At 45.2% G+C, this 24,693-nt stretch overlaps 1 protein-coding gene across 3 annotated transcripts in view; it reads left to right on the top strand.

The window, feature by feature from the left end:
• Positions 1-24,693, top strand: part of LOC149347528 (uncharacterized) — a 55,399-nt gene that overhangs the window by 26,814 nt on the left and 3,892 nt on the right. For 2 of the 3 annotated variants that reach the window (XM_089587176.1, XM_089587178.1), the window contains exons 8-14: positions 3,981-4,136; positions 7,407-8,083; positions 8,794-8,985; positions 13,562-13,652; positions 15,713-15,898; positions 19,333-19,536; positions 20,902-21,037. In XM_089587176.1, the coding sequence (XP_089443302.1) occupies positions 3,981-4,136; positions 7,407-8,083; positions 8,794-8,985; positions 13,562-13,652; positions 15,713-15,898; positions 19,333-19,536; positions 20,902-21,037 (1,642 nt within the window). The remainder of the gene's footprint in view (positions 1-3,980; positions 4,137-7,406; positions 8,084-8,793; positions 8,986-13,561; positions 13,653-15,712; positions 15,899-19,332; positions 19,537-20,901; positions 21,038-24,693) is intronic. The other variant, XM_089587177.1, reaches the window with a different exon arrangement.

Below are 24,693 nucleotides of genomic sequence, written 5' to 3'. Positions count from 1 at the left end.
TAGGAGAAGAAGGGAATTATGTCTTATGAGTACTTTCGAATGGTGATTAATCGGGCATCCTTCAAGTCTTTGAGACCACCCTATTGAGGTGAAAGCCTCTAATGCCTCATCGTTGTCGACAGAAGGTTGTCAGCAGAGGTGTCACGCTTTTCGGTTGGTCGAAATGGTTATGACGTCAGAGTGCGCGGATTCGAAGTAATGAAGTCACCCACGGATGCCTGACGCCCCCTTTTGGAGCAGGCGACAACTAATAAAATAGTTGTCGTCCGCTCCGACAGGGGGTGCAAGGCGTCCGGGGTGACCACATCATATACCTCATTACTGCGAACAGAGCCGTGGATACAATCGAACTCATCGAAGCAGAGAGAGAGTCATGCTAAAGAAGCAGTCACAGTCGGCAGTCAAAGTGTGTAGTTGTAATGTGTAGTCAAATAAAGCACTAGTATAGCACAAACAATGTCGCAGTCAGTGTCAAACAGTGCGCCGGGATTTCACCTTGCAGCACTTTAGAGAGCCAAACTGCCCTTTGAATTTTTTTACGTGCATAATGAGCAAGTAATAATGGAAGCCTTCTTCGGCTCATTTCATGTGCTGAGTGTGCTAGACAGCTGCGCTGCTGCGCAGTCTTTGACAAGTGCACTTGATCGAAAAAGATCAGGCGGGGAAGTGAACATGCCACAACGGGAAGTGGGCAGTAACCGCCATATAAAGGGCACAAAGTAGGAAAGACAGAGGTGGCGAAAGAGATATATATCGGCAGATCATCCAGCATACTTCCAGCAAGCAAGGCGCCCAGTGTTTCATTTTGTTGTTAGGCTTGGGGCGTTGAGCTGGAAGTTGGAGGTCCGTTATTATTTGCACTTCGTGACACAGATAAGATTTGGCCAAGTGAAATGCTAGTTGGCACTGGCAGTGAAAGAGCCAAGGCTGTGAAGAATTGTTTCATGTTTTGCAGTTCCTGCTTAGCAGGGCTGCACCATTTTTATTAATTCGTGGTTTTGGCCTGGCTTCCTGCTCACTGCACTGCTTGCTTTTTGCGCATTCAGGGGGAAATATTAACCGAATGAGTTCCTTGACCCGTAACTGCACTCCAGTTCACTCGGTTATGAACACACAACAATTTGAATGCATGAGTGATATGTGGTGCATAAGGCGGTCGCTATGTGCTGATTAAGCAGACATTTTGGGTGAAACCAAGCGGGATAATAAACTGCAGGCATCTTTGGATGCTTAAAAAAAAAACTGGTGGCCTTATCTATCTTACATACCAGAATAAACTGTCAAAGTTCTTATTTTCTTTCTAAAAACTAATTCTTTGAAGCGAAGCCCTGCTCTTAAAAGCTAGTTAATTTGGGGAAGTGATTTGATTATTTTATATGGTTTGCTAATGAAGGAATCATAATTACTCTGTTGTAGCAGGATGTCTTTGTATTACCATGTTTACTCATGTTTTGTTTTTTTACCCAGGCAGGGTTAATTGCATGGATATGGCAGAGGCTTTTCTCCTGCAGTGGATGTAATTAGACTGATGATGATGACGTGTATGACGTGTTGGCCAATGTGGGAGTGAATGCGGTAATACCTATTATTAGTTTTGTTACATTTGCTTTGATAGCAGCAGCTGATACTGTTATCAAAACCAGCATGATGAAGCCATGCAGGTAGCTTCTGTTATAAGTAGGGGTGTGCGAATATTGAAATTTTCAAATACCAATCGAATATCTGTTCAGTAAGAAAAAAAAATCTATGAAAAAGATAAATGGGCAAATGTTTTTGGCCCTTAGTTTTTTTGTTTTGTTTTTCTTAGTAGTGTATGACCTTTGCGTTTGCAATAAAAACTAGTCTGACTCGGCCGCATGTAAAGAAACATGATGGGCACAGAAATATAAACACTGCTTGATTAAACAGCATAACGGTATGCAGTCTGTAATGTGGTCATGCAGTATGAAATCCACGAGATGGCGCATTACGAGGAGGCTCCATTGCACAAACACCGAAAAACCTGAGACGGGTGCACAGTTTCGGCGTGCTGGAAGAACAACGCAGACATAACAGAGGGGAATGCGCTGGCGTTTGAACGGGGAGACTGCTTTTAAAAAGCAAAAGGAAATGACCATTGATGCACCAGTTGGCATGGAGTTGGGTTTGGATGAGTGACGTATGCATGGGATGACAGCTCAAGAAATGAAACTAAGCGGCCTGGCTATTACCATAAAAACCGGAATATAGGTAAACTTTTTTTCAAAACACCATGGCAAAAACCCGACCCCTGTCTTATGTACCGGTCATTGACGAAAAACTACTGAAGTCTTGCAACAATGGCTGACAAGTCACCAGCCTCCATCACCATTGCCATCAGCAGCAGCGCGGTATGGTGACGTTGTGGCACCGCCAATTTTCGTTTCCGTTGTCACAAAGTTATTTTGGTTTGTGGCGGGGTGTTAGCATGGAAATCTCCCCACAGAGATGGTGCACAAGTCTTTTAGAAAATTCAGCATAAGCAATGTGCTAGACGGCACAGAGGATGATGCTCTATGGGACGTGGGCAGCGAGAAGCAATTGTCATCGACTCGAGTTCGGACGACTCCGATGACTCGGAGTAACGCTTGCGCACTTCATGCCCTTCTCTGTACTGTACACCCAAAAATTCTTGAACAGTATCGCGCGACCATTGCCTCACGTGTATGTCAGCACCTTATCATGGAGCGCCAAAAGAAGCGAGAGTAAGCGCATGTGTACACATGTGCGTATCTCTCTTGTTTCGCCGCTCAGCGCCATTAATAAGGCGCTGACAAGCACGCACATCGATGGTCGCGCGATAGGATAGTGTTGAAGAATTGACCGGGTGTACATACGAGCAGCATCTGAATGAAAATAAATACTGTCACCATTGTGCAACCGGTTGAGTCGCATTTGTTTCAAGGTATGGGTGTCTTTCGGTACTTTTGCAGTTGAAAAAGATGTTTTTCATTTTTAGAATTGGTAAGTTGGGAGGTTGACCTATATTCCGGTTTTTATGGTATTTGGCCCAGCAACAAACACCCTGCTATCATTTTCACGCCTTCCGTTAAGCGCACTTAGAGGTGTGTGGGTTGGAATGCACCATGCGAAAGGTGGGGTTTTACACGATTGCTTGCCCTGCTGGGATAAGTTGAGGTGTCATCCCTTTGCATCCCTTTGGGGTGCAAAGTTCTGCAGATGGGCTTTCTCGCATATCATAGTTGACCAAAACAAGAAGCCAGAGATCACAATAAGAGAGTTATGAAAGTGACAGGACGAAGGCCGTGGGTGTGGATGTTAAGTATGGAACACATTATGGAAAGATCAAAGAAAAAACAACGCACTTTGCAATTGAGATTGTTCGAAGCTGGTGGTTGGCCATCTTGTTCACATTAGGTGTCATATGTGGGAAAGCCCACGCTCAGAGGTTTACACGAAGTCAAGCGTAGCAGCGTCCGAACGTGATCGGTTCAGGCGATAAACGCAGAGAAGAAAGTGAACACATTTGTATTGTTTCCCTGGCATTTTAAACCCGATCGTGGGATAATTTGCCCATATTTGTAGTTTTGCCACGGTTGAATTTATGAAAGTCGGCCCAGTACACGTTCAATGACGAATGTTCAAAAATTCTCGAATATGAGTATGAACCAAATATCTAACGTATTCGATTCCTGTTCGAAATTTCGAATATTTGCATGCCCTTAGATATAACGAATACAAGCTAAAGCTTGCAAATCAATGTTGCACATTAGCAGTCACATTTGGATGCTGGCAGTGTCCTCTGCAAAAGTGCTTCTTCTTCTGAAGAACGTGCCTGAATGAATTCCTTGTGAAGAATTGCATTGAAACTCATGTGTAAAGCAGCGTGTGTGGTTCTGGCAACCCGATGGCCTAGAGATGTTCTGCTTCACTTGGTTTTGTTGGAGCGAACAGTGGGCATATAAATTCATTCTTGGTGTTTTGTTAATGTTTGTTTGCAGCAACGCTGGTGCCTGGCCTTGAGGACCAAGTATAAGTACCTACGACGGAGGATTCCAGAGCGATCGCTCAAGCCAGGTGAAGTGGAATGGCGGAAGGAGGGCCGGAAACGGACGCTCGCCGACCTTGAGCATGCCCAGGCAGTCAAGCGGCGCTTGGTGAGGACAGTCACAGTTCTACATTCTGTTTGGGATGTGTCACGAGGGGCCGTGGGCTGGAATGATCGTATTTAGTTGGTGCATCAGTTTGATCACCCACCATTTGGCTGGAGCTGCTCAGCAAGACAATCCTGAGGGAAATAAGCAGGCCAGCTTAATTCTTGTCGGCACGTTTCACTTCATGTGTTTGCCAAGTGTCGATAAAGACTTGGACTCTTCACCAAGTCTTAACATTAATAACATTGTTATTAATGCTATTATTATCATTTTTTTTTTAGATTACAAACACAACAACCAGATTTGTGTCGGATGTGGTGGCCATAGCATGTTGGTTTTTCCCCAAAACCTGAGCAGCCATTAGGTATCGGCAAATGACATACGCAGTCCTAAGCAGTGCACCTTTCTGTTGTTGACAGCAAGCCACTCTGCAACAATGATTATGTTATGCAATGCACTCTTGTTAGTCTGAACTCTCCTCTCATAAACTGCCCTTCCGGCTATTTGAACCCCGAGTGTAATTGAAAAGTCTCTGCTTAACTCGGACAAATTTTCAGTCCCCTTAGAGTTTGAGTTATCAAGAGTTGATTGTAATTATAAAATTTATTATCGTTGTTATCACTATTAATGCAAAGAAAAGTAGTCTTCAGTCTTCTATCTGTTGCAAGTGGAGGCTGTTCTTACCGAAGATGCAGCTTTGCGTTAGCTTTCTCTTGAATAGTCTCACCACCACAGACTAAACGCCCATTCACACTTGCAAGTCGGAGAGGTTGTGTGACCGTTTTGGTCGAAAAGTGATATTCGTAGGCCATTCACATGCTGTTCAGCTTCTAGCTTTGTGACTGCGAGTGGCAAACCACTGACCAATCAGTGGCACCATGGAAGTGAACAAAGTTTCAAGTTTGACTGCTTGTTGCTGGTGGGTCATCCTTGCAAGTTTGAACATCTGTACAGTCGAGCCGCTCCCTGGTCACAAGCAGCAGCCGGTTGCATTCCCTTATCGACTCAAAAGTACGTTCAGGGGACCGCGCGAAACCGTCGTATAATCCGAGTGTCGTATAATCGAAAATCAAGTGTGATATTTTTTAACGTCTGAACTTCATAGTCATCTTTTTTTTTTTTTTCGGAACACAAATGCAGCACATTTTGCTGGCAGAGGGCTAGTCTTCAACAAACGATAAAATGGCCGTTGAGGCTGCCGTGAGCAGCGGGGCAGCGGCTCGCGCGGTTTTCTTGATAGGTGGAAAGATTAAGGTGCACGGGTTATCGACTGGCTAAAGTGTGCCTACCGTATTTACTCGATTCTAAGCACCCCCTTTTTTTCACGATCGCGATGCCCAAAGTGAGACGGGGTGCTTAGATTCGAAAAATCTAAACTGAACCCCCCCCCGGGCCCCTCTTCTCGCGGCGAAATCTCGATGAAACGGGCGAGAAAAAACATTTTATTTAGGAAACATTCAAAAGAAAAATAGCTGCAGACAGTTCTGTGCCGCCATCTGTCTTGTAGTGTCGGAACGCAGCAACACAAAAAGCGCCGTGGACGCCGCTGTCCTCGCTTCGGCGAGCGCGGCCTCACCCGCTTATCTGTTTTTTCAGCAGGGTCTGCTCCGGCGGACGCATTTGTTGCTGCAACGGGCGTCTTATCTTTTCTCTTTATCTTTCCTCTGATCTTTTAACTCTCCTCTATATGCACTTGGCAGCGGTGGTGGCTTGGCTGGAGCCAGTAGGCAGGCCCATGCAATTTCCTTTTCATCCTTCTCTCAGTCACAACAACAACAACGTGCAGGCCGTGCCTCCTCGGGACTCCGACTGTGCAGGCTCGATGAAAAAGAGAGCAAGTGCACTTGGCGGCCTCGGCAACGCTCTCTCTTCCGCGCAAAAAAGGGGGTGCTTAGATTCACATGCAAAGTTTTTTTTCATAAATTTTTTTCCGAAAATAGGGGGGGGGGGTGCTTAGATTAGGGGGGTGCTTAGAATCGCGAAAATATGCTACATCCCGGCCTGCGTTTGCTGACGACCTTTTTTGACGGACGGTACGAGCCAGACGTCGTACGAAGCGGGGTCCTTCTAAAATTTGCGTCGTATAACCGAGGTTTTTAATGCATTGTCTCTATGGGGGTTTTGCCGGGACCGCACAAATTTGTCGTAAAATGCGGGTCGTCGCATGACCGGGCGACATATAATCGAGGTTCCACTGTACTACCATAGTCGGTTATTTAGATGTTGTTTGATTTAGTGTTCATCTTTGCCGTTTCTTGGTGTTAGGGTGCTGTGCAGTTACATATTGACAGTAGCACAAGCATGTGGGTGATTCTTCCTTTCTCTCTTTAAGTTACGTCTGAAGTCGGAATGGGGGAAGGAAACAGACAGGACCTATTGATAACCTAGCTGAAATCAAGAAGAGGAAATGGGCACGGGCAGGACATGTAGTGTGAAGGGAAGGAAGTTAATGTTCCTTAATGGTGCACTGAAGAGGAATCTGAACTTGTCTTTTTGCCGCGGGAACTCGATCTACACGTTCCCAGCATTCTTAGAAACTGCGACTTATTGCCCTGTATGGCCGATTTCCCAAATTAAATCGAATTAACGGCCGGCTCCCGCCCTTTTTTTTTAATTCTGCCTCGTATGGTGGGCGGGGTCGACCAACGCGTGGAGTGCCTTTCACCCAGTCCCGTGGCGCCTTGCCGCTCTGCCATCGGCGGAGTAATACGTAGTAGTCCGTAGTAGCAAATAGTCCGCGCATATTTTTATTTCTGCGGGCTTATTTTGCGGCTATATTATCTGCGAATGAAACTATTTATTCATGGAAACCTAAAAAACAAAATAAAGCGAAAGCAAAGCCTCCACGGAGCTGGCTGAAAGGAACTTCACGCGTTGGTCGACTCCGCCCATCGTACGAGGCAGAATTAAAAAAAAAGGGCGGGAGCCGGACGTTAATTCGATTTAATTAGGGAAATCGGCCATACAGGGCACTAAGTTGCAGTTTCTAAGAATGCTAGGAACGTGTAGATCGAGTTCCTGCGGCAAAAAGACAAGTTCAGAATCCTCTTCAGTGCACCTTCAATGGTAATGTAGTGGATTCTAGGGGAAGGTAAATGCAGTAAGGAATGGCAGAGGGGATCAGGCAGGCAGATAAGATTGGGAAGTGTGCAGGGGTCTGGTAGCTACAGCTGGCACAGGACACGGTTAATTGGAGGCATATCTGTCCTGCAGTGTACATGGCTGGATTAATGGTGATGATGGTCAGAATTTCTTGTTCCCTTCCTGTTACAGCTTGCTGCCTTGGACGAGCCACTGACCCCGGATGGCACAGCTGAATGCTTTAGGGAGCCAGTCGAGCCTGGCGAGCTGGTTGAGTTTGGTGAACCGGTCGAGCTTGGTGAGCAGGTAGAACTTGGCGAGCCAGTCAAGCTTGGCGAACCGGTAGAGCTTGGCGAGCAGGTAGAACTTAGCGAGCCGGTCGAGCTTGATAAATCGCTAGAGCTTGGCGAGCAGGTAGAACTTGGCGCACCAGTCAAGCTTGACGAACCGGCAGAGCTTGTTGAGCCGGTAGAACTTGGTGAGCCAGTCAAGCTTGGCGAGCAGGCAGAACTTGGCGAGTATGTAGAGATTGGCGCGCAAGTAGAGCTTGGAGGGCCGGTAGAGCCTGACGAGCCAGTGGAGCCTGACGAGCCAGTGGAGCCTGACGACCCGGTAGAACCTGGTGACTCTGAAGCCACGCCATTCCAAACAGAGTCCGAACAGGAGGACAAAGAGGAGGTGCCGTACAGTTGTCCCGACATCTCCAACGCAATCTTGGCGGTGGAAGACGAGGACAAAGACGTCACTGTTGCCGACCTGCTTAGAATGTGCACTGACGAGTCCGCTGCGGAGAAGCTCGCCGAAAAGGCTGCCAACAGGTCACCATCACACGGGCGGAAGAGGGACAGCAAACCACCTAAGGAAATGAGGTAAAGCACGGCTTCATGTGGCAGTTAATCTGACTGGGTAGTGGGCAAGAAAGGAAGCTTGATATAGGTTATGCCTGCACCCACAGAACAGGAGACTTGAGAGTGATGAAGGTGGTCAGTAGAGTTAGCGCAGGGGTTTTGAATGTTTCTGGCCTCGGGGAACCCCGGTGCACCAGGGCTAGTATGAGGCGTCCCTGGGATCTATGAATATAGAGAATAACCACTTCCGCATATATGGGCATTAACCCATTATTGCTATCCGAACAACCTCCATCCGTGAACAGTGGATCCGAACAATGGAAACAAAGTAAAAACCGAAGTGCGAGCGCGCCTAATTTGCATTTGGCCTAGCTACTGAAATCAAACAGAGTAAAAACCGAAGTGCGAGCGCGCCTAATTTGCATGTGGCCTAGCTACTGAAATCAAACAGAGTAAAAACCGAAGTGCGAGCGCGCCTAATTTGCATTTGGCCTAGCTACTGAAATCAAACAGAGTAAAAACCGAAGTGCGAGTGCGCCTAATTTGCATTTGGCCTAGCTACTGAAATCAAACAGAGTAAAAACCGAAGTGCGAGCGCGCCTAATTTGCATGTGGCCTAGCTACTGAAATCAAACAGAGTAAAAACCGAAGTGCGAGTGCGCCTAATTTGCATTTGGCCTAGGTACTCATATCGACCATCATTTTTTGTTTGTTTCTTTGCCTTTTCTCAGCAGCTGTGAGGAAGTGCCCCACTTTAATCCGGAGAAGCTACCTAAGGCACCACAGTCGAATGACTACCTAAAGTTCCAGCTACCACGCTTCACTGCCATCCGAGGTGCTCTGGAAGCCAAGCACCCATTGACTGGGAAGATGCGTTACGATATCGTCCACGGCCTCTACACTGCATGCTGCAAAATATCTCTGTAAGATGCCACTCTGAAGCTCTGCGTAGCATTATATTTTTTAGGGGCAACAATGCCAAAGACGTGAATGACACTGTCTCCCTGTCTTTCGCATTGTTTTCCCTAAAAATGCATAACCAACGCGCCTGTTTAGCTGTAGCGTAGCTTTATATTTGTACTTTTCTGCAATTCAAACGCGAGAATTCTCTCGCAAGGTCTTCTTGGAATTTATTATGTGCACATGTATCAGGTGTTTCATGGAAGACTAAGTAATTTTCAAAAATATGCCTTTTGGATAAAAATATGGCTTTTGCGGCATAGTATTACCAGTGTCGGTGAACACCAGAAAACTAGTGAATCGTTGGAAGGAGTAAGCTGGTTAACAAATTTTTAATAAACTTTTTAATTATTAGAGTTAGGTGCCTAGTTGCAATTAGAGATTTGTAGCCAGTCATTAGTAATAGCCTTATGAGTCATTAGAATTTGAAAACGCAGTTATCCTCGGCGGTATCGCTCGACAAAATGCAGGCAAAGCAACCTTTCCAGTACACGTAACTAGTAAAAAAAGCCACGTTTCATTGAGCCACAGTGCCAAGGATAATCATGTTTTCTAAATTCTAAAAACTGATGTGGCTATTACTAATGACCGGCTGCAAATTTCTGATTGCAACTAGGCACCTAACTATAATAGTTAAAAAGTTAATTACTTAAGATTAGTTAACCAGCTTACTTCGTCTTCCCTGAAACAATTGGTATTGCATGGTACACTTAGGAACAAAAGTCTCCAGGACGCTTGAAAAGTAGTCTAATTCTGTAGGTGCCAGGTCTGCAAGTGATCACCTCATCTTAATACCACAGGTGAAAAGATGGGAGTCCAACTTTCTCATTGACATACATATGTGATTTGGAGCCACCAGCTAGAAACAAGGCTATCGGTTGCGGTCGTTGCTTATGTGTCTTGGAAACTTTGACCCCCAACTGTACAGTCAGAGCTATGTGAAGGCTATTGCCCTAATTTTGCATGAGTCGGGCTTAGTTGTTCCAGTCTAGCTTATGTGTGTAAGAATCAAGAAAATCGTGTGCATTTGCCGCTGTGCTAATGCTGCATTTCACCTCATTGGTTTTGTGGCATAAAAAAAGGGACAAAAAATAACGAAAGTCTATGGTGTGTGTGTATTTCGCCTGGCCAACACTCTGCTTACCAATTTTGCATTGCTTCGTGGTGTACATATTCCAACTTTTAGTTAGACAATTCTGGAGTAGCAGTAAATAAAACTGAGCTCCACTGGCATGTGGCTTTACACCGATCAGTGCCTCCTTGATTTTAAAGCCAGCCTGGTCGGCCGGTTGCAGCAAGTCAAAAGCCATCGCCTAACTTCCATTATGTACTCCCTTAAGTACTCCCATTCACAAGTCCCTGTGCCTGCTTTGCACATGCCAGGAGAAGGAGAGAGCATTCCCTCAACTAGTAACATGCCACTAGAAATGAGCAAACAAATTTTGTGTTCTCATTTTCATTGTGAGGTGGCACGTTAGGTACACTGTAAACTGAAAGGAATAAAAAGGGAGTAAACTGTCCTCTGGAGCACTCCATTTCATAAAGGGAGTGCACCTTCCTTTACAAAAAGGAGGTGCACACACCACCTCTCTTTTATGGGGGTGGCGTGTGATTAGGTACACTCTAAACTGAAAGGAATAAAAAGGGAGTGAACTGTCCTCTAGAGCACTCTATTTCATAAAGGGAGTGCACCTTCCTTTACAAAAAGGAGGTGCACACACCACTTCCCTTTTATGGGGGTGGCGTGTGATTAGGTACACTCTAAACTGAAAGGAATAAAAAGGGAGTAAACTGTCCTCTAGAGCACTCCTTTTCATAAAGGGAGTGCACCTTCCTTTACAAAAGGGAGGTGCACACACCACCTCCCTTTTATGGGGGTGGCGTGTGATTAGGTACACTCTAAACTGAAAGTAATAAAAAGGGAGTAAACTGTCCTCTAGAGCACTCCTTTTCATAAAGGGAGTGCACCTTCCTTTACAAAAAGGAGGTGCACACACCACCTCCCTTTTATGGGGGTGGCGTGTGATTAGGTACACTCTAAACTGAAAGGAATAAAAAGGGAGTAAACTGTCCTCTAGAGCACTCCTTTTCATAAAGGGAGTGCACCTTCCTATACAAAAGGGAGGTGCACACACCACCTCCCTTTTATGGAGGTGGCGTGTTATTAGGTACACTGTAAACTGAAAGTAATAAAAAGGGAGTAAACTGTCCTCTGGAGAACTCCTTTTCATAAAGGGAGTGCACCTTCCTTTACAAAAGGGAGGTGCACACACCACCTCCCTTTTATGGGGGTGGCGTGTGATTAGGTACACTCTAAACTGAAAGGAATAAAAAGGGAGTAAACTGTCCTCTAGAGCACTCCTTTTCATAAAGGGAGTGCACCTTCCTATACAAAAGGGAGGTGCACACACCACCTCCCTTTTATGGAGGTGGCGTGTTATTAGGTACACTGTAAACTGAAAGTAATAAAAAGGGAGTAAACTGTCCTCTGGAGCATTCCTTTTCATAAAGGGAGTGCACCTTCCTTTACAAAAGGGACGTGCACACACCACCTCCCTTTTATGGAGGTGGCGTGTTATTGGTACACTGTAAACTGAAAGGAATAAAAAGGGAGTAAACCGTCCTCTGGAGCACTCCTTTTCATAAAGGGAGTGCACCTTCCTTTACAAAAAGGATGTGCACACACCACCTCCCTTTTATGGAGGTGGCGTGTTATTGGTACACTGTAAACTGAAAGGAATAAAAAGGGAGTAAACTGTCCTCTGGAGCATTCCTTTTTATAAAGGGAAGGCACCTTCCTTTACAAAAAGGATGTGCACACACCACCTCCCTTTTATGGAGGTGGCGTGTTATTGGTACACTGTAAACTGAAAGGAATAAAAAGGGAGTAAACTGTCCTCTGGAGCATTCCTTTTTATAAAGGGAAGGCACCTTCCTTTACAAAAAGGATGTGCACACACCACCTCCCTTTTATGGAGGTGGCGTGTTATTGGTACACTGTAAACTGAAAGGAATAAAAAGGGAGTAAACTGTCCTCTGGAGCATTCCTTTTTATAAAGGGAAGGCACCTTCCTTTACAAAAAGGATGTGCACACACCACCTCCCTTTTATGGAGGTGGCGTGTTATTGGTACACTGTAAACTGAAAGGAATAAAAAGGGAGTAAACTGTCCTCTGGAGCATTCCCCTTTATAAAGGGAGTGGTACACTCCATTTTTAAAGGGATTGTGCCAGAGGGCAGTTTACTGCCGTTTTACTCCCATATAGGCATATTCATTCAGCAATGATGCCAGCACCTCGTACTGTGACCTAAGTCGCCACTCCCCATAAGTGGCACCACATGGTGGCGAATAAATGAACCAAGGAGTTTTACCCGTTCACTGCGTCATGGGTCACTGGCACGTGACGTAATTTATCCATGCTGTGCGGCCTCGAATACTGGGTCACGTAATGAATCCATGGATCATATCTTATTTTGAGGTCCAAGGAGGAGGACCTCGCTATCAAATCTATCCCACAGCTTCATCATGGGACCCAGTATTTGTGGCCACACAGCATGGATAAACTATGTGACGTGCCGGTGATACACGATGCAGTGAATGTGTTAATACCCCCTGTCACACAGACACTTTCTGCCTTCGAGATTTTCAATCGCTGTCAAACTCCATTCCTACACAGCAAAGTCAATCGCCTTTGAGTATTTCCATCACTATCGCTGCCAAAAATTTTTCAGGCACGCAAGCAATCAGCTTACAGGTTTAACTGGAAATGATAAACAAAATGTTCATTTCGCTGCCAACAATGGTGTTATGCCTGCTGGAGCGTTTTGTAGCTCAGCCTGTCTTTATTAGTCAAAAGTTTAGGGGAATCCCCTAAACATTTGACCAACACAGTTCCCACTTCGAGTTATTGATCAATTCGCTCTCGCCCTACCATAAGCTTGCCGTCCCGGTTAGCCCAGTTGGTAGAGCGACTGCTCCGGTGTAGCGGTGGTCCCGGGTTCGAAACCCGGACCAGGACGATTTTTCTTTAACTACGAAGTTTCTGAGAAAGCTGTATAGCTTTCCTTTGTAGCCGTATGGCTGCGCTCGGGTGGATGTCAGTGAGTAATTACTCCCTTATTACTGCCTGTATTTATTTCTGCAAAATAAGTTGTGTATTTTAAAGTTCCCTATATTTAAGAGATGATACGGCTGTGGCTTTATTCCCCAGCATGTTGCTACAAGCACCCAGCATCTGAGAGCACTTGCAGCCACTGCTCGAAGACTTCAAGAGTTCCATGCTGTTCCATTGACTTGATATAGACTATTGACTCGATGCTCATCAGAGCTGCCTATTTAGCAGCGCTCAATTGGACTTTTAGTTGATAAACTGTCGTTTCGAGGACCTTCGAAATGACCATGTAAATAGGATATTGAGCAGTCCCACTGAAAAGAGAGCTATGTGGCTGGCATTGAAATTGCGGAAGAACTGTAGCCATTGACCAAGGCATCCCTGTGTGCAAAAGAGCAACCGGTTTTGTTCCCCGACGTCTTTGCAGGTACCCATCGACACAGCTCTACAGGTTTGCTGTGGACAGTCTGTTGATGAAGTATCCGCATCTTCGAGGTTCTGACGACAAGACGGGAACGGTAAGGCCGTAAACTTTCATTTGATGGACATCGGGAGAAGGAAGCAGTTCAAATACAGGTTTCGAAATCAGGCTCGGAGTTGCCTGTTGCTGATAAGAAGGAGTGAAGAAACTGTGTCTAAAAATCAGACATTTTGGACAAAAGACAAAATTATTTAATTTTTAATGATTCAAGGAAAGTTTGGCCAAAGAATGCCATGCCTTATGTGTTTGGCCTGTGCAAGCTTGTGGCCAGAGACCCAGCTGAGCCCTTGGTCTTAAGGCAAAGGTTCCCGACCTATGTGTGGTACAGTTGCGGCTGTCAACATCAAGCATTTGTTAGACGCCTCAACTGCATTATGGGAGAAGCGATGGAGGAGCAGATGAAACGAAGTGAGAAAGGTGCATCGTAGTGAAGGGCTTGGGATAGTTCGATTCTCTGGGGCTCTTTAACATGCACCAATGTTGCATAGTATACAGGTGTCTTTTTACGCTTCACTTTTATCAAAATGCGGCCACTGGGACTGCTAGCGTTGCATCTGGCCGGAGTGCTGGATGCAACTAGAAAGCATTATGTGCAATGAGGGTTGCACATCGGATCGTATTCTGCCCCTTTCAATCATGCCTCCAGGGCACAGTCCAGTTGTCCACCCAGTACACTGCTACTGCACCTTTTCTTTCCTTACAACTACGGTTAACGATCCAGACATAGACACTCGCTTTGTCGCTTGAGTAATCTTCGCTGCTTTAGGCGATCGGATGCAGCCTCCGTAGAGCAAAAACGCTTATTTCTCAACCTACACTATGACTGGTGGCATCGTAACGCTGTTGCTAGGATATGTGTTCGAGTTCTGCCTTCAGCTTGGGAAACTTAATTGCTGCGGAGTGCTGATGCTTTGCGTCCAGTCCTGGAGTTTCCATGTGCCGGTGAAGTCCGCATCAGTCCGCATTCCCAGAGCAGCAGTGTGCTGCTCTGGAGAAGGACGCGAAGTGATTACAAGTGGCAAAGGCTCGCAAGTAGGAAGAGTCAGAGAAAGGGCTTTTGCATCCACCAAAGCATTCGCACCTTGAATGGGCTGAGACAAAACGCAAGGCGCGTGCTAACCCAGAGGTGCTAGTGTGCGAGCTCCCAGCCGCACGTAAAAAGCGGCAAGATTCTCAAGTGCGTGCTTGCCGAGCAGAAGCCACTCATGAAAGACACCAGAATCCTCAAGCACATCATCTGCCTGCAGTAGTGGTACGTCCATTATAAACGTGCCAGATGGACTAGCTAAATCATAAATCCCAAAAGTATAAACCGCAAAATAATGATTCGCAAGGGCACTACAGAAAAACTGCCAGCACTTATCATCCACGTTACCACGAATGTGTAATCACCGTGTAATTTTTTTTTTCGAGCATTTCACCCCGAGAAACAAAGCGTTGGGTCAAGAGAAAGCTTTTAGTACCCGAAAATCGGGGGGGGGGGGGGGCGCTGGTTCCCAGCAGCTGTAGGGGTTGAAACCCACACCTTCTGCGTGCAAGATGGACGCTTCGACTACTGGGCCACTGTCACAGTTTTTAATTAGTCTTTACATGTTCTCTTGACTCTTAAGAATGCATCTACATTGTTTTGAAGGTTGTTGTATAGCAGTGCCGATTCTCAATGACTCCAACTCAAAGGGGAACCAAAGTTTCGTTCTAACTGTGTAAAGTTTGAACTAAGAAAATCTTTTTGAAGGCTTTGTTTACTAACGCAGCAAATTCGCTCTTTTGCCAAAAAGAAAAATGGTACCAATTCTGGAGGTGCTAACGTGGGACAACATTCGCACTGTGGTAATTTAATATTTACCCAAATTTTTATGACTAATGGCATAATTATAATGAATATGCTTTCATTATGAGAGTACATTTAGTGCATTTGATGTTGACAGGACTAAACAAGAAATTGAATGAACCTGATGTTCAAATCGAGCAAATTTGAATTCACCAGGCTCCATTCTACCCTGTGGCTTTCCTGCGCTCATGTGCATGCTTGATTCCATTTGTGGCCCTCATCCACTGAGAATGCTGTGAAATGCTTTGTTTTCCTTTCGCCCGCAGCAAGTATGGGTCGACAGGCTGAGAGCAAAGTTCAAGAACGTGCGGCGCCGGCTGCCGGATGAAGTGTTGACTATGTACGACTACGGAGGCAAGGGAACCTCCGTCGCCGCCCGGCGCTTGTCGCAGAAAAACGCTGATGACAAGACGGACACGGAGGAGCCCGTGCGGCGCACCTCACGTGCTGTGGTGAGTGCGTTGCACGTGGACCTAATGTCGTAGAAGTCTCCACTAAATGTAAAAGTCCTAATGGGGCTCAAAAAAAAAAAAACGGCAGATGCTGTCGAGGATCACATCATCATCATCATCAGCCTGACTACGCCCACTGCAGGGCAAAGGCCTCACCCATGTCTCCCCAATTAACCCTGTCCTTTGCAAGTTGCGGCCACTGTATCCCCGCAAACTTCTTAATCTCACCCGCCCACCTAACTTTCTGCCGCTCCCTGCTATGTTTGCCTTCTCTTGGAATCCACTCCGTTACCCTTAAGGACCAGTAGTTATCTCCCCTTCGCATTACATGCCCTGCCCAAGCCCATTTCTTCCTCTTGATTTCAACTAGGATGTCGTTAACCCGCCTTTGTTCCCTCACCCACTCCACCCTCTTCCGATCTCTTAACATTACACCTATCATTTTCCTTTCCATAGCTCGCTGCGTTGTTCTTAACTTAAGCTGAACCCTCTTTGTTAGCCTCCACACATATAGGATCACATATACCGTGACAGCTTTTTCTGGCAGTGGAGTGAAAGCTATGGACTCGAAACTTGCCCTCTCTTCCTACGCAGCAGGATATATCTCCCATTATTCAAGGCATACTTCTAACGCAGCAGCCAACTTTGAATGCTGAAAGTCATGAAAGAAGCAGTTTTCTTGTTTCAGACAAATTTGCTAGGCATGTCTTGTTACAACGAGCTTCCATAGATGGCGCGAGCTACAGCAGCAACAGAGTGCAAGTATCACACAGAGAGCAATGCGCCAGTCGGCCAGGGGCACTGTCATGCGGCTGAACTTTTTTGTGGAACAACACAGTTACGAGCGCTCCACCTTTGGAGTGTTCCTTTGATTGCGAAGAAAAGCTGTCTCCGAGAACAGATGCACGGAAGCTCCTGTTGCCTTTAAATCAAACATGGCTCTCTGTTACTGCTTCAGAATGGTTTAATATGGATCTTAAGTATTTACAGCATTAGTTATGTAATACTCCATCAAAACGCGGCCGCTGCGGCCAAGTTTCCGGGTTCAAACCCAGCCATGGCGACTGTGTTTATGGAGGCGAAATGCAAAAGGTGCCCATGTGCTGTGCGATGTCAGTGCGTATTAAAGATCCCCAGGTGGTCGGAATATGCGGTATAACTTTCTCTCTTTCTTCTTTCACTCCCTTCCCTTATGGTGAGGTTCGAGATGTCAGACAGTTATTGCACCATTTCCTTTCCTCAAAAAACTAGTTTTCAATTTTTGGTTTATTTACTTCTTTAGCACAGTCACTGACATATAGTGGCAAGCGCAATTTCAGCCAAGGCGACCTAACAGGAATTATGGGTTAGCTGTAGTCTCACAGCCGTCACCTCTTGGTCTGGAGCTGCGAATATTCAGCTCAGACTGAATTCTGCATGTCCACTGGACACTTCCAGAATATCGGCACTGTAAAGAATGTTCTGGTGCAGGAGCTCTCAGTCCGAGGCTTACCTTAGAACCCTTGGGTTCCTTGGTTTGGTTTCTGGGTTCCCCGGGCACCTGAATCCATGCATGCCTTGAGCGTCATCTTTTATTTTCCACTTCATTTTGGTACTGACCATACTGGAGTTGTTTATAGCAGACTGTTTTGCCGTACAGCCAAATGTAGTTCAATAGAATCTTGATGATACGATCACTTTTGATATGAATTTCAATATGGTACAGATTTTTAAAATTCTCTGGCCAGATTGCAATGTGTGAAATGTACAGAGTTTCGCACGTTTCGAACATTCTCCCACACCACTACAGGTGATACACGTGTCAGCCGTGATCACGCCATCGAGCACTGAGTGCTGTCGACGAGTCAGCATGGCCTTAAATAAATTTCATCAGCTGTACACAGATCTGCATGCATGCGTTTTCCATGCTTCTACATGGAGATTTTGTTTGTGTTTGATGATACGAATATTTTTCACGATCTCGTGAGGTTCGTGTCATCAAGATTCCACTGTATATGTTTGATTTTCGCTTTTTTTCGAGGAAGTGTGAGTCTGTGTGTTCCCATTTTTGCATCCATGGTGGGCAGGAAAGGGGATGGAGAGCCACGACACACAGGATTCCTCAGTGCCTTGTGAAAACCATTGGGGTTTCCCGAGGCTAAAAAGACTGAAAACCTCTGCCTGGTATAGGGGAGCCAACTTGTACTCTCAGGGACTGAAGTCTCCAGGACGCACGACTGATGATTTTGGTGTACATGTGTAAAGTGTGGAAATGTTCGGCGGATTTCACAAGCACATATCAGAGAACCCAAAAACAACGTTCACTTCCGCAGATGTGGTCAGCAGCCACCAGCTGGTAACGAAGCTGTAAACTTCAGCTGCTGCTCGCCTGTCCTGGAGACTTTTGGCCCCAACTGTACATGACTATTTGCATGACTCATGTACAGCCTTTGTCAAATACCACATTTTCACTAATATCACACGAGTTTCTTTCCTCAAATCATCTGGTTCAGAGCACTCCTCTCATTACATTCAGAACTCTTCAAGAGTCTTATGGCAAGCTCAGCCTAGTCTGAAAGCAGTGGGTGGTTCAATGCCTTGACGATCTTAAAATTTACTCGATGTAACACTATCTTAAAGGGGCTGCAAAACACTGCTTGGGGGAATACTGGCTATACTTCAGGTGGATTCTTTATGTCACACAGATGCTGACTTAAAAAGAATTACAGGAATCGATGCACAGGCACGGGAGTTATTCAGTGAAGAAATTTCAAAATACAAGGAAACAAAACGCTGCCCTCAACTCGATTTTGGTGGGGCTTCCCACTCCTATTTCGCTCTCCCAATGATGGCACCTGGCGCAACCAATCAAAACAGCCTGCCAGAGCACGTCGCGGAAGTTTGCACTCCGTGGTTGCCTGCTCTCTGTAACTCGTTCTTGCTGAGACTGGCAGCGTCGTTTCCATGCCAGAGCGCCCCTGGTGGTGTATTTTTATTTTACTTGCTTTGCAGGGCTTTTATCTAAGACAAACAAGTTGTTTTTGTTGATCTAATATAAAATGCAGACAGGTGACAAAATGTGTCTCTATTTATTCACACAATTTGCAGTATATTTACTGTTTGTACAATCATCAAGCTCGCGCCAGGTGATGTCATATCCGCTGCTGAAACCCGCCCCTGTGTGGGGACACCATCAGAGCCATGAATTTGTTTTTGGGAGGAGATTAAAATATTAAAAAACGGAATATACGCGGTATTACCGACGCTAATAGCACCATTATAACTCACTGTATGCGATCAACAGGCAAGATAGTCAACTAAGATAGTGTTTCTGGGCCCCTTTAACACGACCCATGGAAGGCATTGCAGCTTTCTTTGCTTTCTGCGCGACTGCTTTCAGGGGCATACCTGCTTGGAACCAACAATAGGAAGTTTTGTATCAACTGCACTTTCAGTACCTTGACCAGAAGCTCCGGGAAGCGACCAGGGCCAAGGTATCGCAGCGGGCCAAAGCCGAGGCTGCTGCCGCGGCTACAGGCGGCAGTGGCTCTTCTGAGTTCAGCCAGCAGGTGGCGGCAAAGACCAGGCACAACCGCGTCAAGGAGATGCCCGTCGAGCAGGCCATTCTGGCCTTCCCCTTTTACAGGCAGGAGTCCTCTGTGAGTCCCCTGCATTTGGTGCTCCTCCCTCAGCGTGTACATATAGCTGCAGTGTGAGAGGCATGTACTATCGGGGACAAAAGTGGTATACTCCATGCGGAGGGAGCCGGAGCAACGAAAAACTGGGGCATTTTGGCGAGCTAAAGCACGAAACATTGAAACGAACCAAGTGACGTGCCTGCTGATAATACAGGTCACGCATTGGCTGTCTCGATCCCAAATGCCGCCTGTAGATGGCGTTGCAAAGCAGTTTTCCGTTGCTCCGGCTCCCACCACGTGGAGTATACCACTTTTGTCCCCGATAGTACATCTAGCTCACTGTTTGCATTCAGTCTGTGATTTCATTTCATTTTTTCATTTATTCATCCCTCAGGGCCAAAGGCATTAAAGAGAGGAGTGGTTACAAAACAAGAAAATACATAAAGATATGCAATGCATGTTACAAAACGAAGTATTATCATACTCCTGTTATACAGTGTTAGCTAGTGCACAATGAAAATGCTGGTGATCACTTATGTCAACGATATCTGCGGGAAGGCGGTTCCATTCACGTGATGTACAAGGCAAGAAAGAGTGACGTGACGTACGAGGCAAGAAAGACTGAAATGCCGTTAGAGTGTTACATGTTTCAAGGCCAACTTTGTGACGATGATCAGTGCGCTTCGACACGTATCTGGGGGATGAAATGAGGGCATCACGTAGCATGGGATGATGGTATAGTTTATGAAAAAGGCTCGAACGAATTGTCTGCCGGCGGGATGCTGAAAGAGGTGGGGTGGAGCACATTTGGCAGGTTCTGTCAGATCATGAATGGCAGTTTACCAATATGCCTCAAGAGAAAAGCATATAGCAGCTGTTTCTTACCGGTACTTACCTAAGGGGCAGAAATGTGGAGGCTAACAAAAAGAGTTCAACTTAAGTTAAGGACAGCGTAGCGAGCTATATGAAAAGGAAAATGATAAGTGTAACGTCAAGAGACAGGAAGAAAGCATATTGGATGAGGGACCAAACACAGGTTAATGACATCCTAGTAAAAATCAAGAGGAAGGAATGCGCTTGGGCGGGTGATGTAATCCGAAGGCAAGATAACCGCGGGTCCTTAAGGATAACTAACGGAGTGGATTCCAAGAGAGGACAAGCGCAGCAGGGGACGGCATAAAGTTAGGTGGGCGGATGAGATTAAGGAGTTTGTGTGGGATAGGGTGGCTGCAGCTGGCACAGGACAGGGTTAACTACTGTGGTCCAGCAATGTCAGCATGCCTTGTCCTTTACACCCTTTAATGACTGTTGCATTGAAGCACAAATTGTTTTTCGTGACGTGAAATGTCCTGCAACTCTTGCTACTTCGGGAAACCTGCCTTGCAGCTGCTTGCGGAGTTCAAGGCGCTCTGGAATGTGGACATCGCCGAGGCCTTTGAGAAGGGCATCAAGCGACTCTTCCTCGTGCTGATAAACTCCGGCACGCCGCAGGAAATCATGTCCATCTCGGAAGCCAACGGTGGTGAGTATGTGGGTGCTTAACCTGTGTCGTAGTGTTCTTTCAAGGAGCTAAGAAATAGCAGGTTGTTGGGATTTTTTATTTATTTATTTTTTATTGTTACTTAGCTCGGGGAGTTCCAAAGCCTTTGGGAGCTTTGGTGGTGGAGTGTTTATGCGCTTGCATGCTATGAGGGGTCTGTCACGACAAAAAACAAAAGTAATAACCATTGTTGAACAAGGTTCTCAAAATGGGTTCTGCTGAGCCGTTGTGTTTGAACACTGTTCTGCGTTTCCCATGCACCAAAATTTATGCGTGCTTCTCAGCCTCCACCTTTCCTTTACCCTCTTTATCTTGGAATTTAACCATGCTGTTATTGCTTGTAGCAGACTTTCACTGCACAGCATTATTACTGAAGTTGGTCATTTTTCTTGAGGGGCCGCGAATCTGCTTGCTGCTTTTTTTTGCGTGCACATCAGTAGGAAGTGGCAGAAGCCAAAGCATGCAGGGTTCCTCAGCACATTTTGAAAATACCCACTACGCTGGTGCAGTGGCTTTGGCGTTGGGCTGCTAATCCCAATGTGACGGGTTCGATTCCTGTCGCGACAGCGGTATTTTGATGTAGGCAAAATGCAAAAATGCCTATGTGCTGTTCGACGTCAATGCATGCAAAGAATCTCCACGTAATATAGATTAATCCAGAGCCCTTCGCTACGGTATCCCTCATAGCCATTGTGTCACTTTGGGAGGTTAAACCCCATTATTCACTATTCCTTTTGAAAGCTTGGGTTCGCTGAAGCTAAAAAAGGTTGAAGACCCTTGCTTGTGGGTGCTATTGGCTTAGCATGATCTGAGAGCGTGCATGATGTCACAAGTGTGTGACGTGGTGCCATTTTGGTCAGTCAGCTAACCTTTTTAAATGGCAGTCCCTTCCATCACCTTCTGATTCATCCTTGCATTAATGTTCTCCTTCTCTCGCTGTATGCCTGGATGAAAAAGCACGTCACACTGCCTTGCACCTAGCTTTGATGGTGTTGCATTGGTTTCCAGCAATCTGGCCATCCGAGTGAGCTCACTTTTATTTGCCTTGCGCTTTGAATGAAATACTATGCCTTATTTAGGGAGTATTTTTTTGTTATAATTGATAGAGGCTAGTTGTACATAGATCAAGAGCTGATGCTATACCTCCCTGTGTTCAATTTAAACTTAGTGACTAGCTGAACAAGAACTCCACAAATGTTTAGCACATTTTTTTAGTTTCTGAGGTGTGTGTTTTTCTTAATGTGTACATTTTCTTAAGCAGCTACCTGAAGCACGCTCAGATTAACAGATAGGTTTCATTTTGTGATGTGTTGTGTACAAGTGTGGTGTATTTTGCAGCACAGCTTGTATGAATGTGAAACTGTTTCTAAGCCAACTGGTGAGCATTAGATCTCCGTTGTTGCAGCCACTTTAATTTCTCGTACAGTCTCAGTGCTGCTGTTATTTGAGGTCCTTCTTATTGTAGTCATAAAGAGAGCTTTTTTAACTCAAGCCTCTCTTAAAGGAAGCATTGTTTCTTTCCTCTGCTGGCATGAAATTCCTTTAAGGGGGGACACTGGTCTTGAAAAGAAAATTTTATTAATGAAGTCACAGTTATGAAATTTTCAGGGCACATGTATTTTTGTGCGCTGGTTCTAGGTATGTCATTTAATTTCATGTACAACAATTCCTTGAGCACTTGTGCACCTTTTTTGCTAGTATTTTGCGGAGAGGTTTGAAGAAAATTTGCTGCGGGAAACTCGCTGAAATGCATGCCATTGGGTTCTCTTTACACCAAGGAATACAATAAGGGTAAAATTATCATCCTGGCTATCATAGAACTCGAGTAATAGGGCACTGAAGCTGCCACTTCAGAAACAGGAATACATACTTTCCTTCTCATTTCTGAAGCGACAACTTCAAAACTCTATAACTTAAGTTCTATGATAGGCAGGAAAACAATTTTACCCTTATTGTATTCCTTGGTGTCAAGGGAACCCAATGGCATACATTTCAGCTTGTTTCCCGCAGTAAATTTTCTCCAAAACTCTCCGCAAAATACTAGCATAAAAAGTGCATATGTGCTCAAGGAATTGTTTTACATGAAATTAAATGACATATTTAGAATCGGCACACAAAAATACATATTCCCTGAAGATTTCATAACTGTGACTTCATTAATAAAAATTTTTTTTTCAAGACCAGTGTCCCCCCTTAAGGGGGGACACTGGTCTTGAAATGAAAATTTTATTAATTTAGTCATAGTCATGAAATTTTCAGGGCACATGTATTTTTGTGTACTGATTCCAGATATGTCATTTAATTTCATGTAAAACAATTCCTTGAGCACTTATGCACTTCTTATGCAAGTATTTTGCGGAGAGTTTTGAAGAAAATTTGCTGCAGGAAACTCGCTGAAATGTATGCCATTGGGTTCTCTTCACATCAAGGAATACAATAAGGGTAAAATTATCATCCTGGCTCTCGTAGAACTTGAGTAATAGGGTACTGAAGCTGCCACTTCAGAAACAGGAATACACACTTTCCTTCTCATTTCTGAAGCGACAACTTCAAAACTCTATAACTTAAGTTCTATGATAGGCAGGAAGACAATTTCACCCTTATTCCTTGGTGTCAAGAGAACCCAATGGCATACATTTCAGCGAGTTCCCCGCAGCAAATTTTCTTCAAAACTCTCCGCAAAATACTACCATAAAAAGTGCATAAGTGCTCAAGGAATTGTTTTACATGAAATTAAATGACATATTTAGAATCAGCACACAAAAATACATATTCCCTGAAGATTTTGTAACTGTGACTTCATTAATAAAATTTTTTTTTTCAAGACCAGTGTCCCCCCTTAAAGGAATTTTGAAAATTTCGCTAAGTCCCTCTATTTTAAACTCTGTGTTCAAACTTGGTAACCAACTTGAAGAGCCAGTTGCTGATAATATCCCAGGACAGTCGTGAAGTTCCATGTTACCTGCTTGTATTGCCAAGACTTCTGCAACATTTACCTTGGCTGAGATATTATGAAACATGTTCTTATAATTTAACACAGAAACGCTGTACAGTAGAGTCCCTCTATAGTAATGTTGCTCAGACCAGGAAAAATCTCCTGTATCAGTAATTGGTGGTGACATAGCTCTGAGGATGCTGTCTGCTAATTTGCCAGCTCAGTCAATGTGTGCTGTTAGTTTAGAAAATAAACGCCTACAAATGGCTTCCATTCTGCTCTAGTCATCCCGGTATGTATTAATGATTTATTTTCAGTTATCAGATTCTAGGTTGTCATGTTATCGATTTTGTCTGAGTCTTGTGGAAGTACCGTATTTGCACAGATAATAACACAGCCACGAATATAACGCGAGGGAGCAGTCGAAGTTCATCTGCGAACAAAGGCTTTGCATGAACACGGCGTCGTTTTCTGCAGCTGCAGTGTCGTTGAAGAGGCAATAGTTGTGAAATGCGTGACACATTCAAGCCGTGTCCTTCACTTCTTGCTACCGCTGCTTTGTGCTTTGCGCTGCCCAGAGCTGCAGACGTGCGCTTTTTTTTTTTCCCGCTTACTGTCCCTCTCCCAGCGGCTCGCACTGCCACCTTTCCACATTTGTAGCAAGCTTTTTTTTTTAAGAGTGTTAGCTGTTACTCATCACGTT

Source organism: Amblyomma mixtum, chromosome 4 (genome assembly GCF_055824585.1).
Source record: "Amblyomma mixtum isolate Tamu chromosome 4, ASM5582458v1, whole genome shotgun sequence".
In the NCBI taxonomy this organism is placed as follows: domain Eukaryota; kingdom Metazoa; phylum Arthropoda; class Arachnida; order Ixodida; family Ixodidae; genus Amblyomma; species Amblyomma mixtum.
The sequence above is the reverse complement of the archived record's forward strand: the minus strand, read 5'-3'. Positions and strand labels throughout refer to the sequence as shown.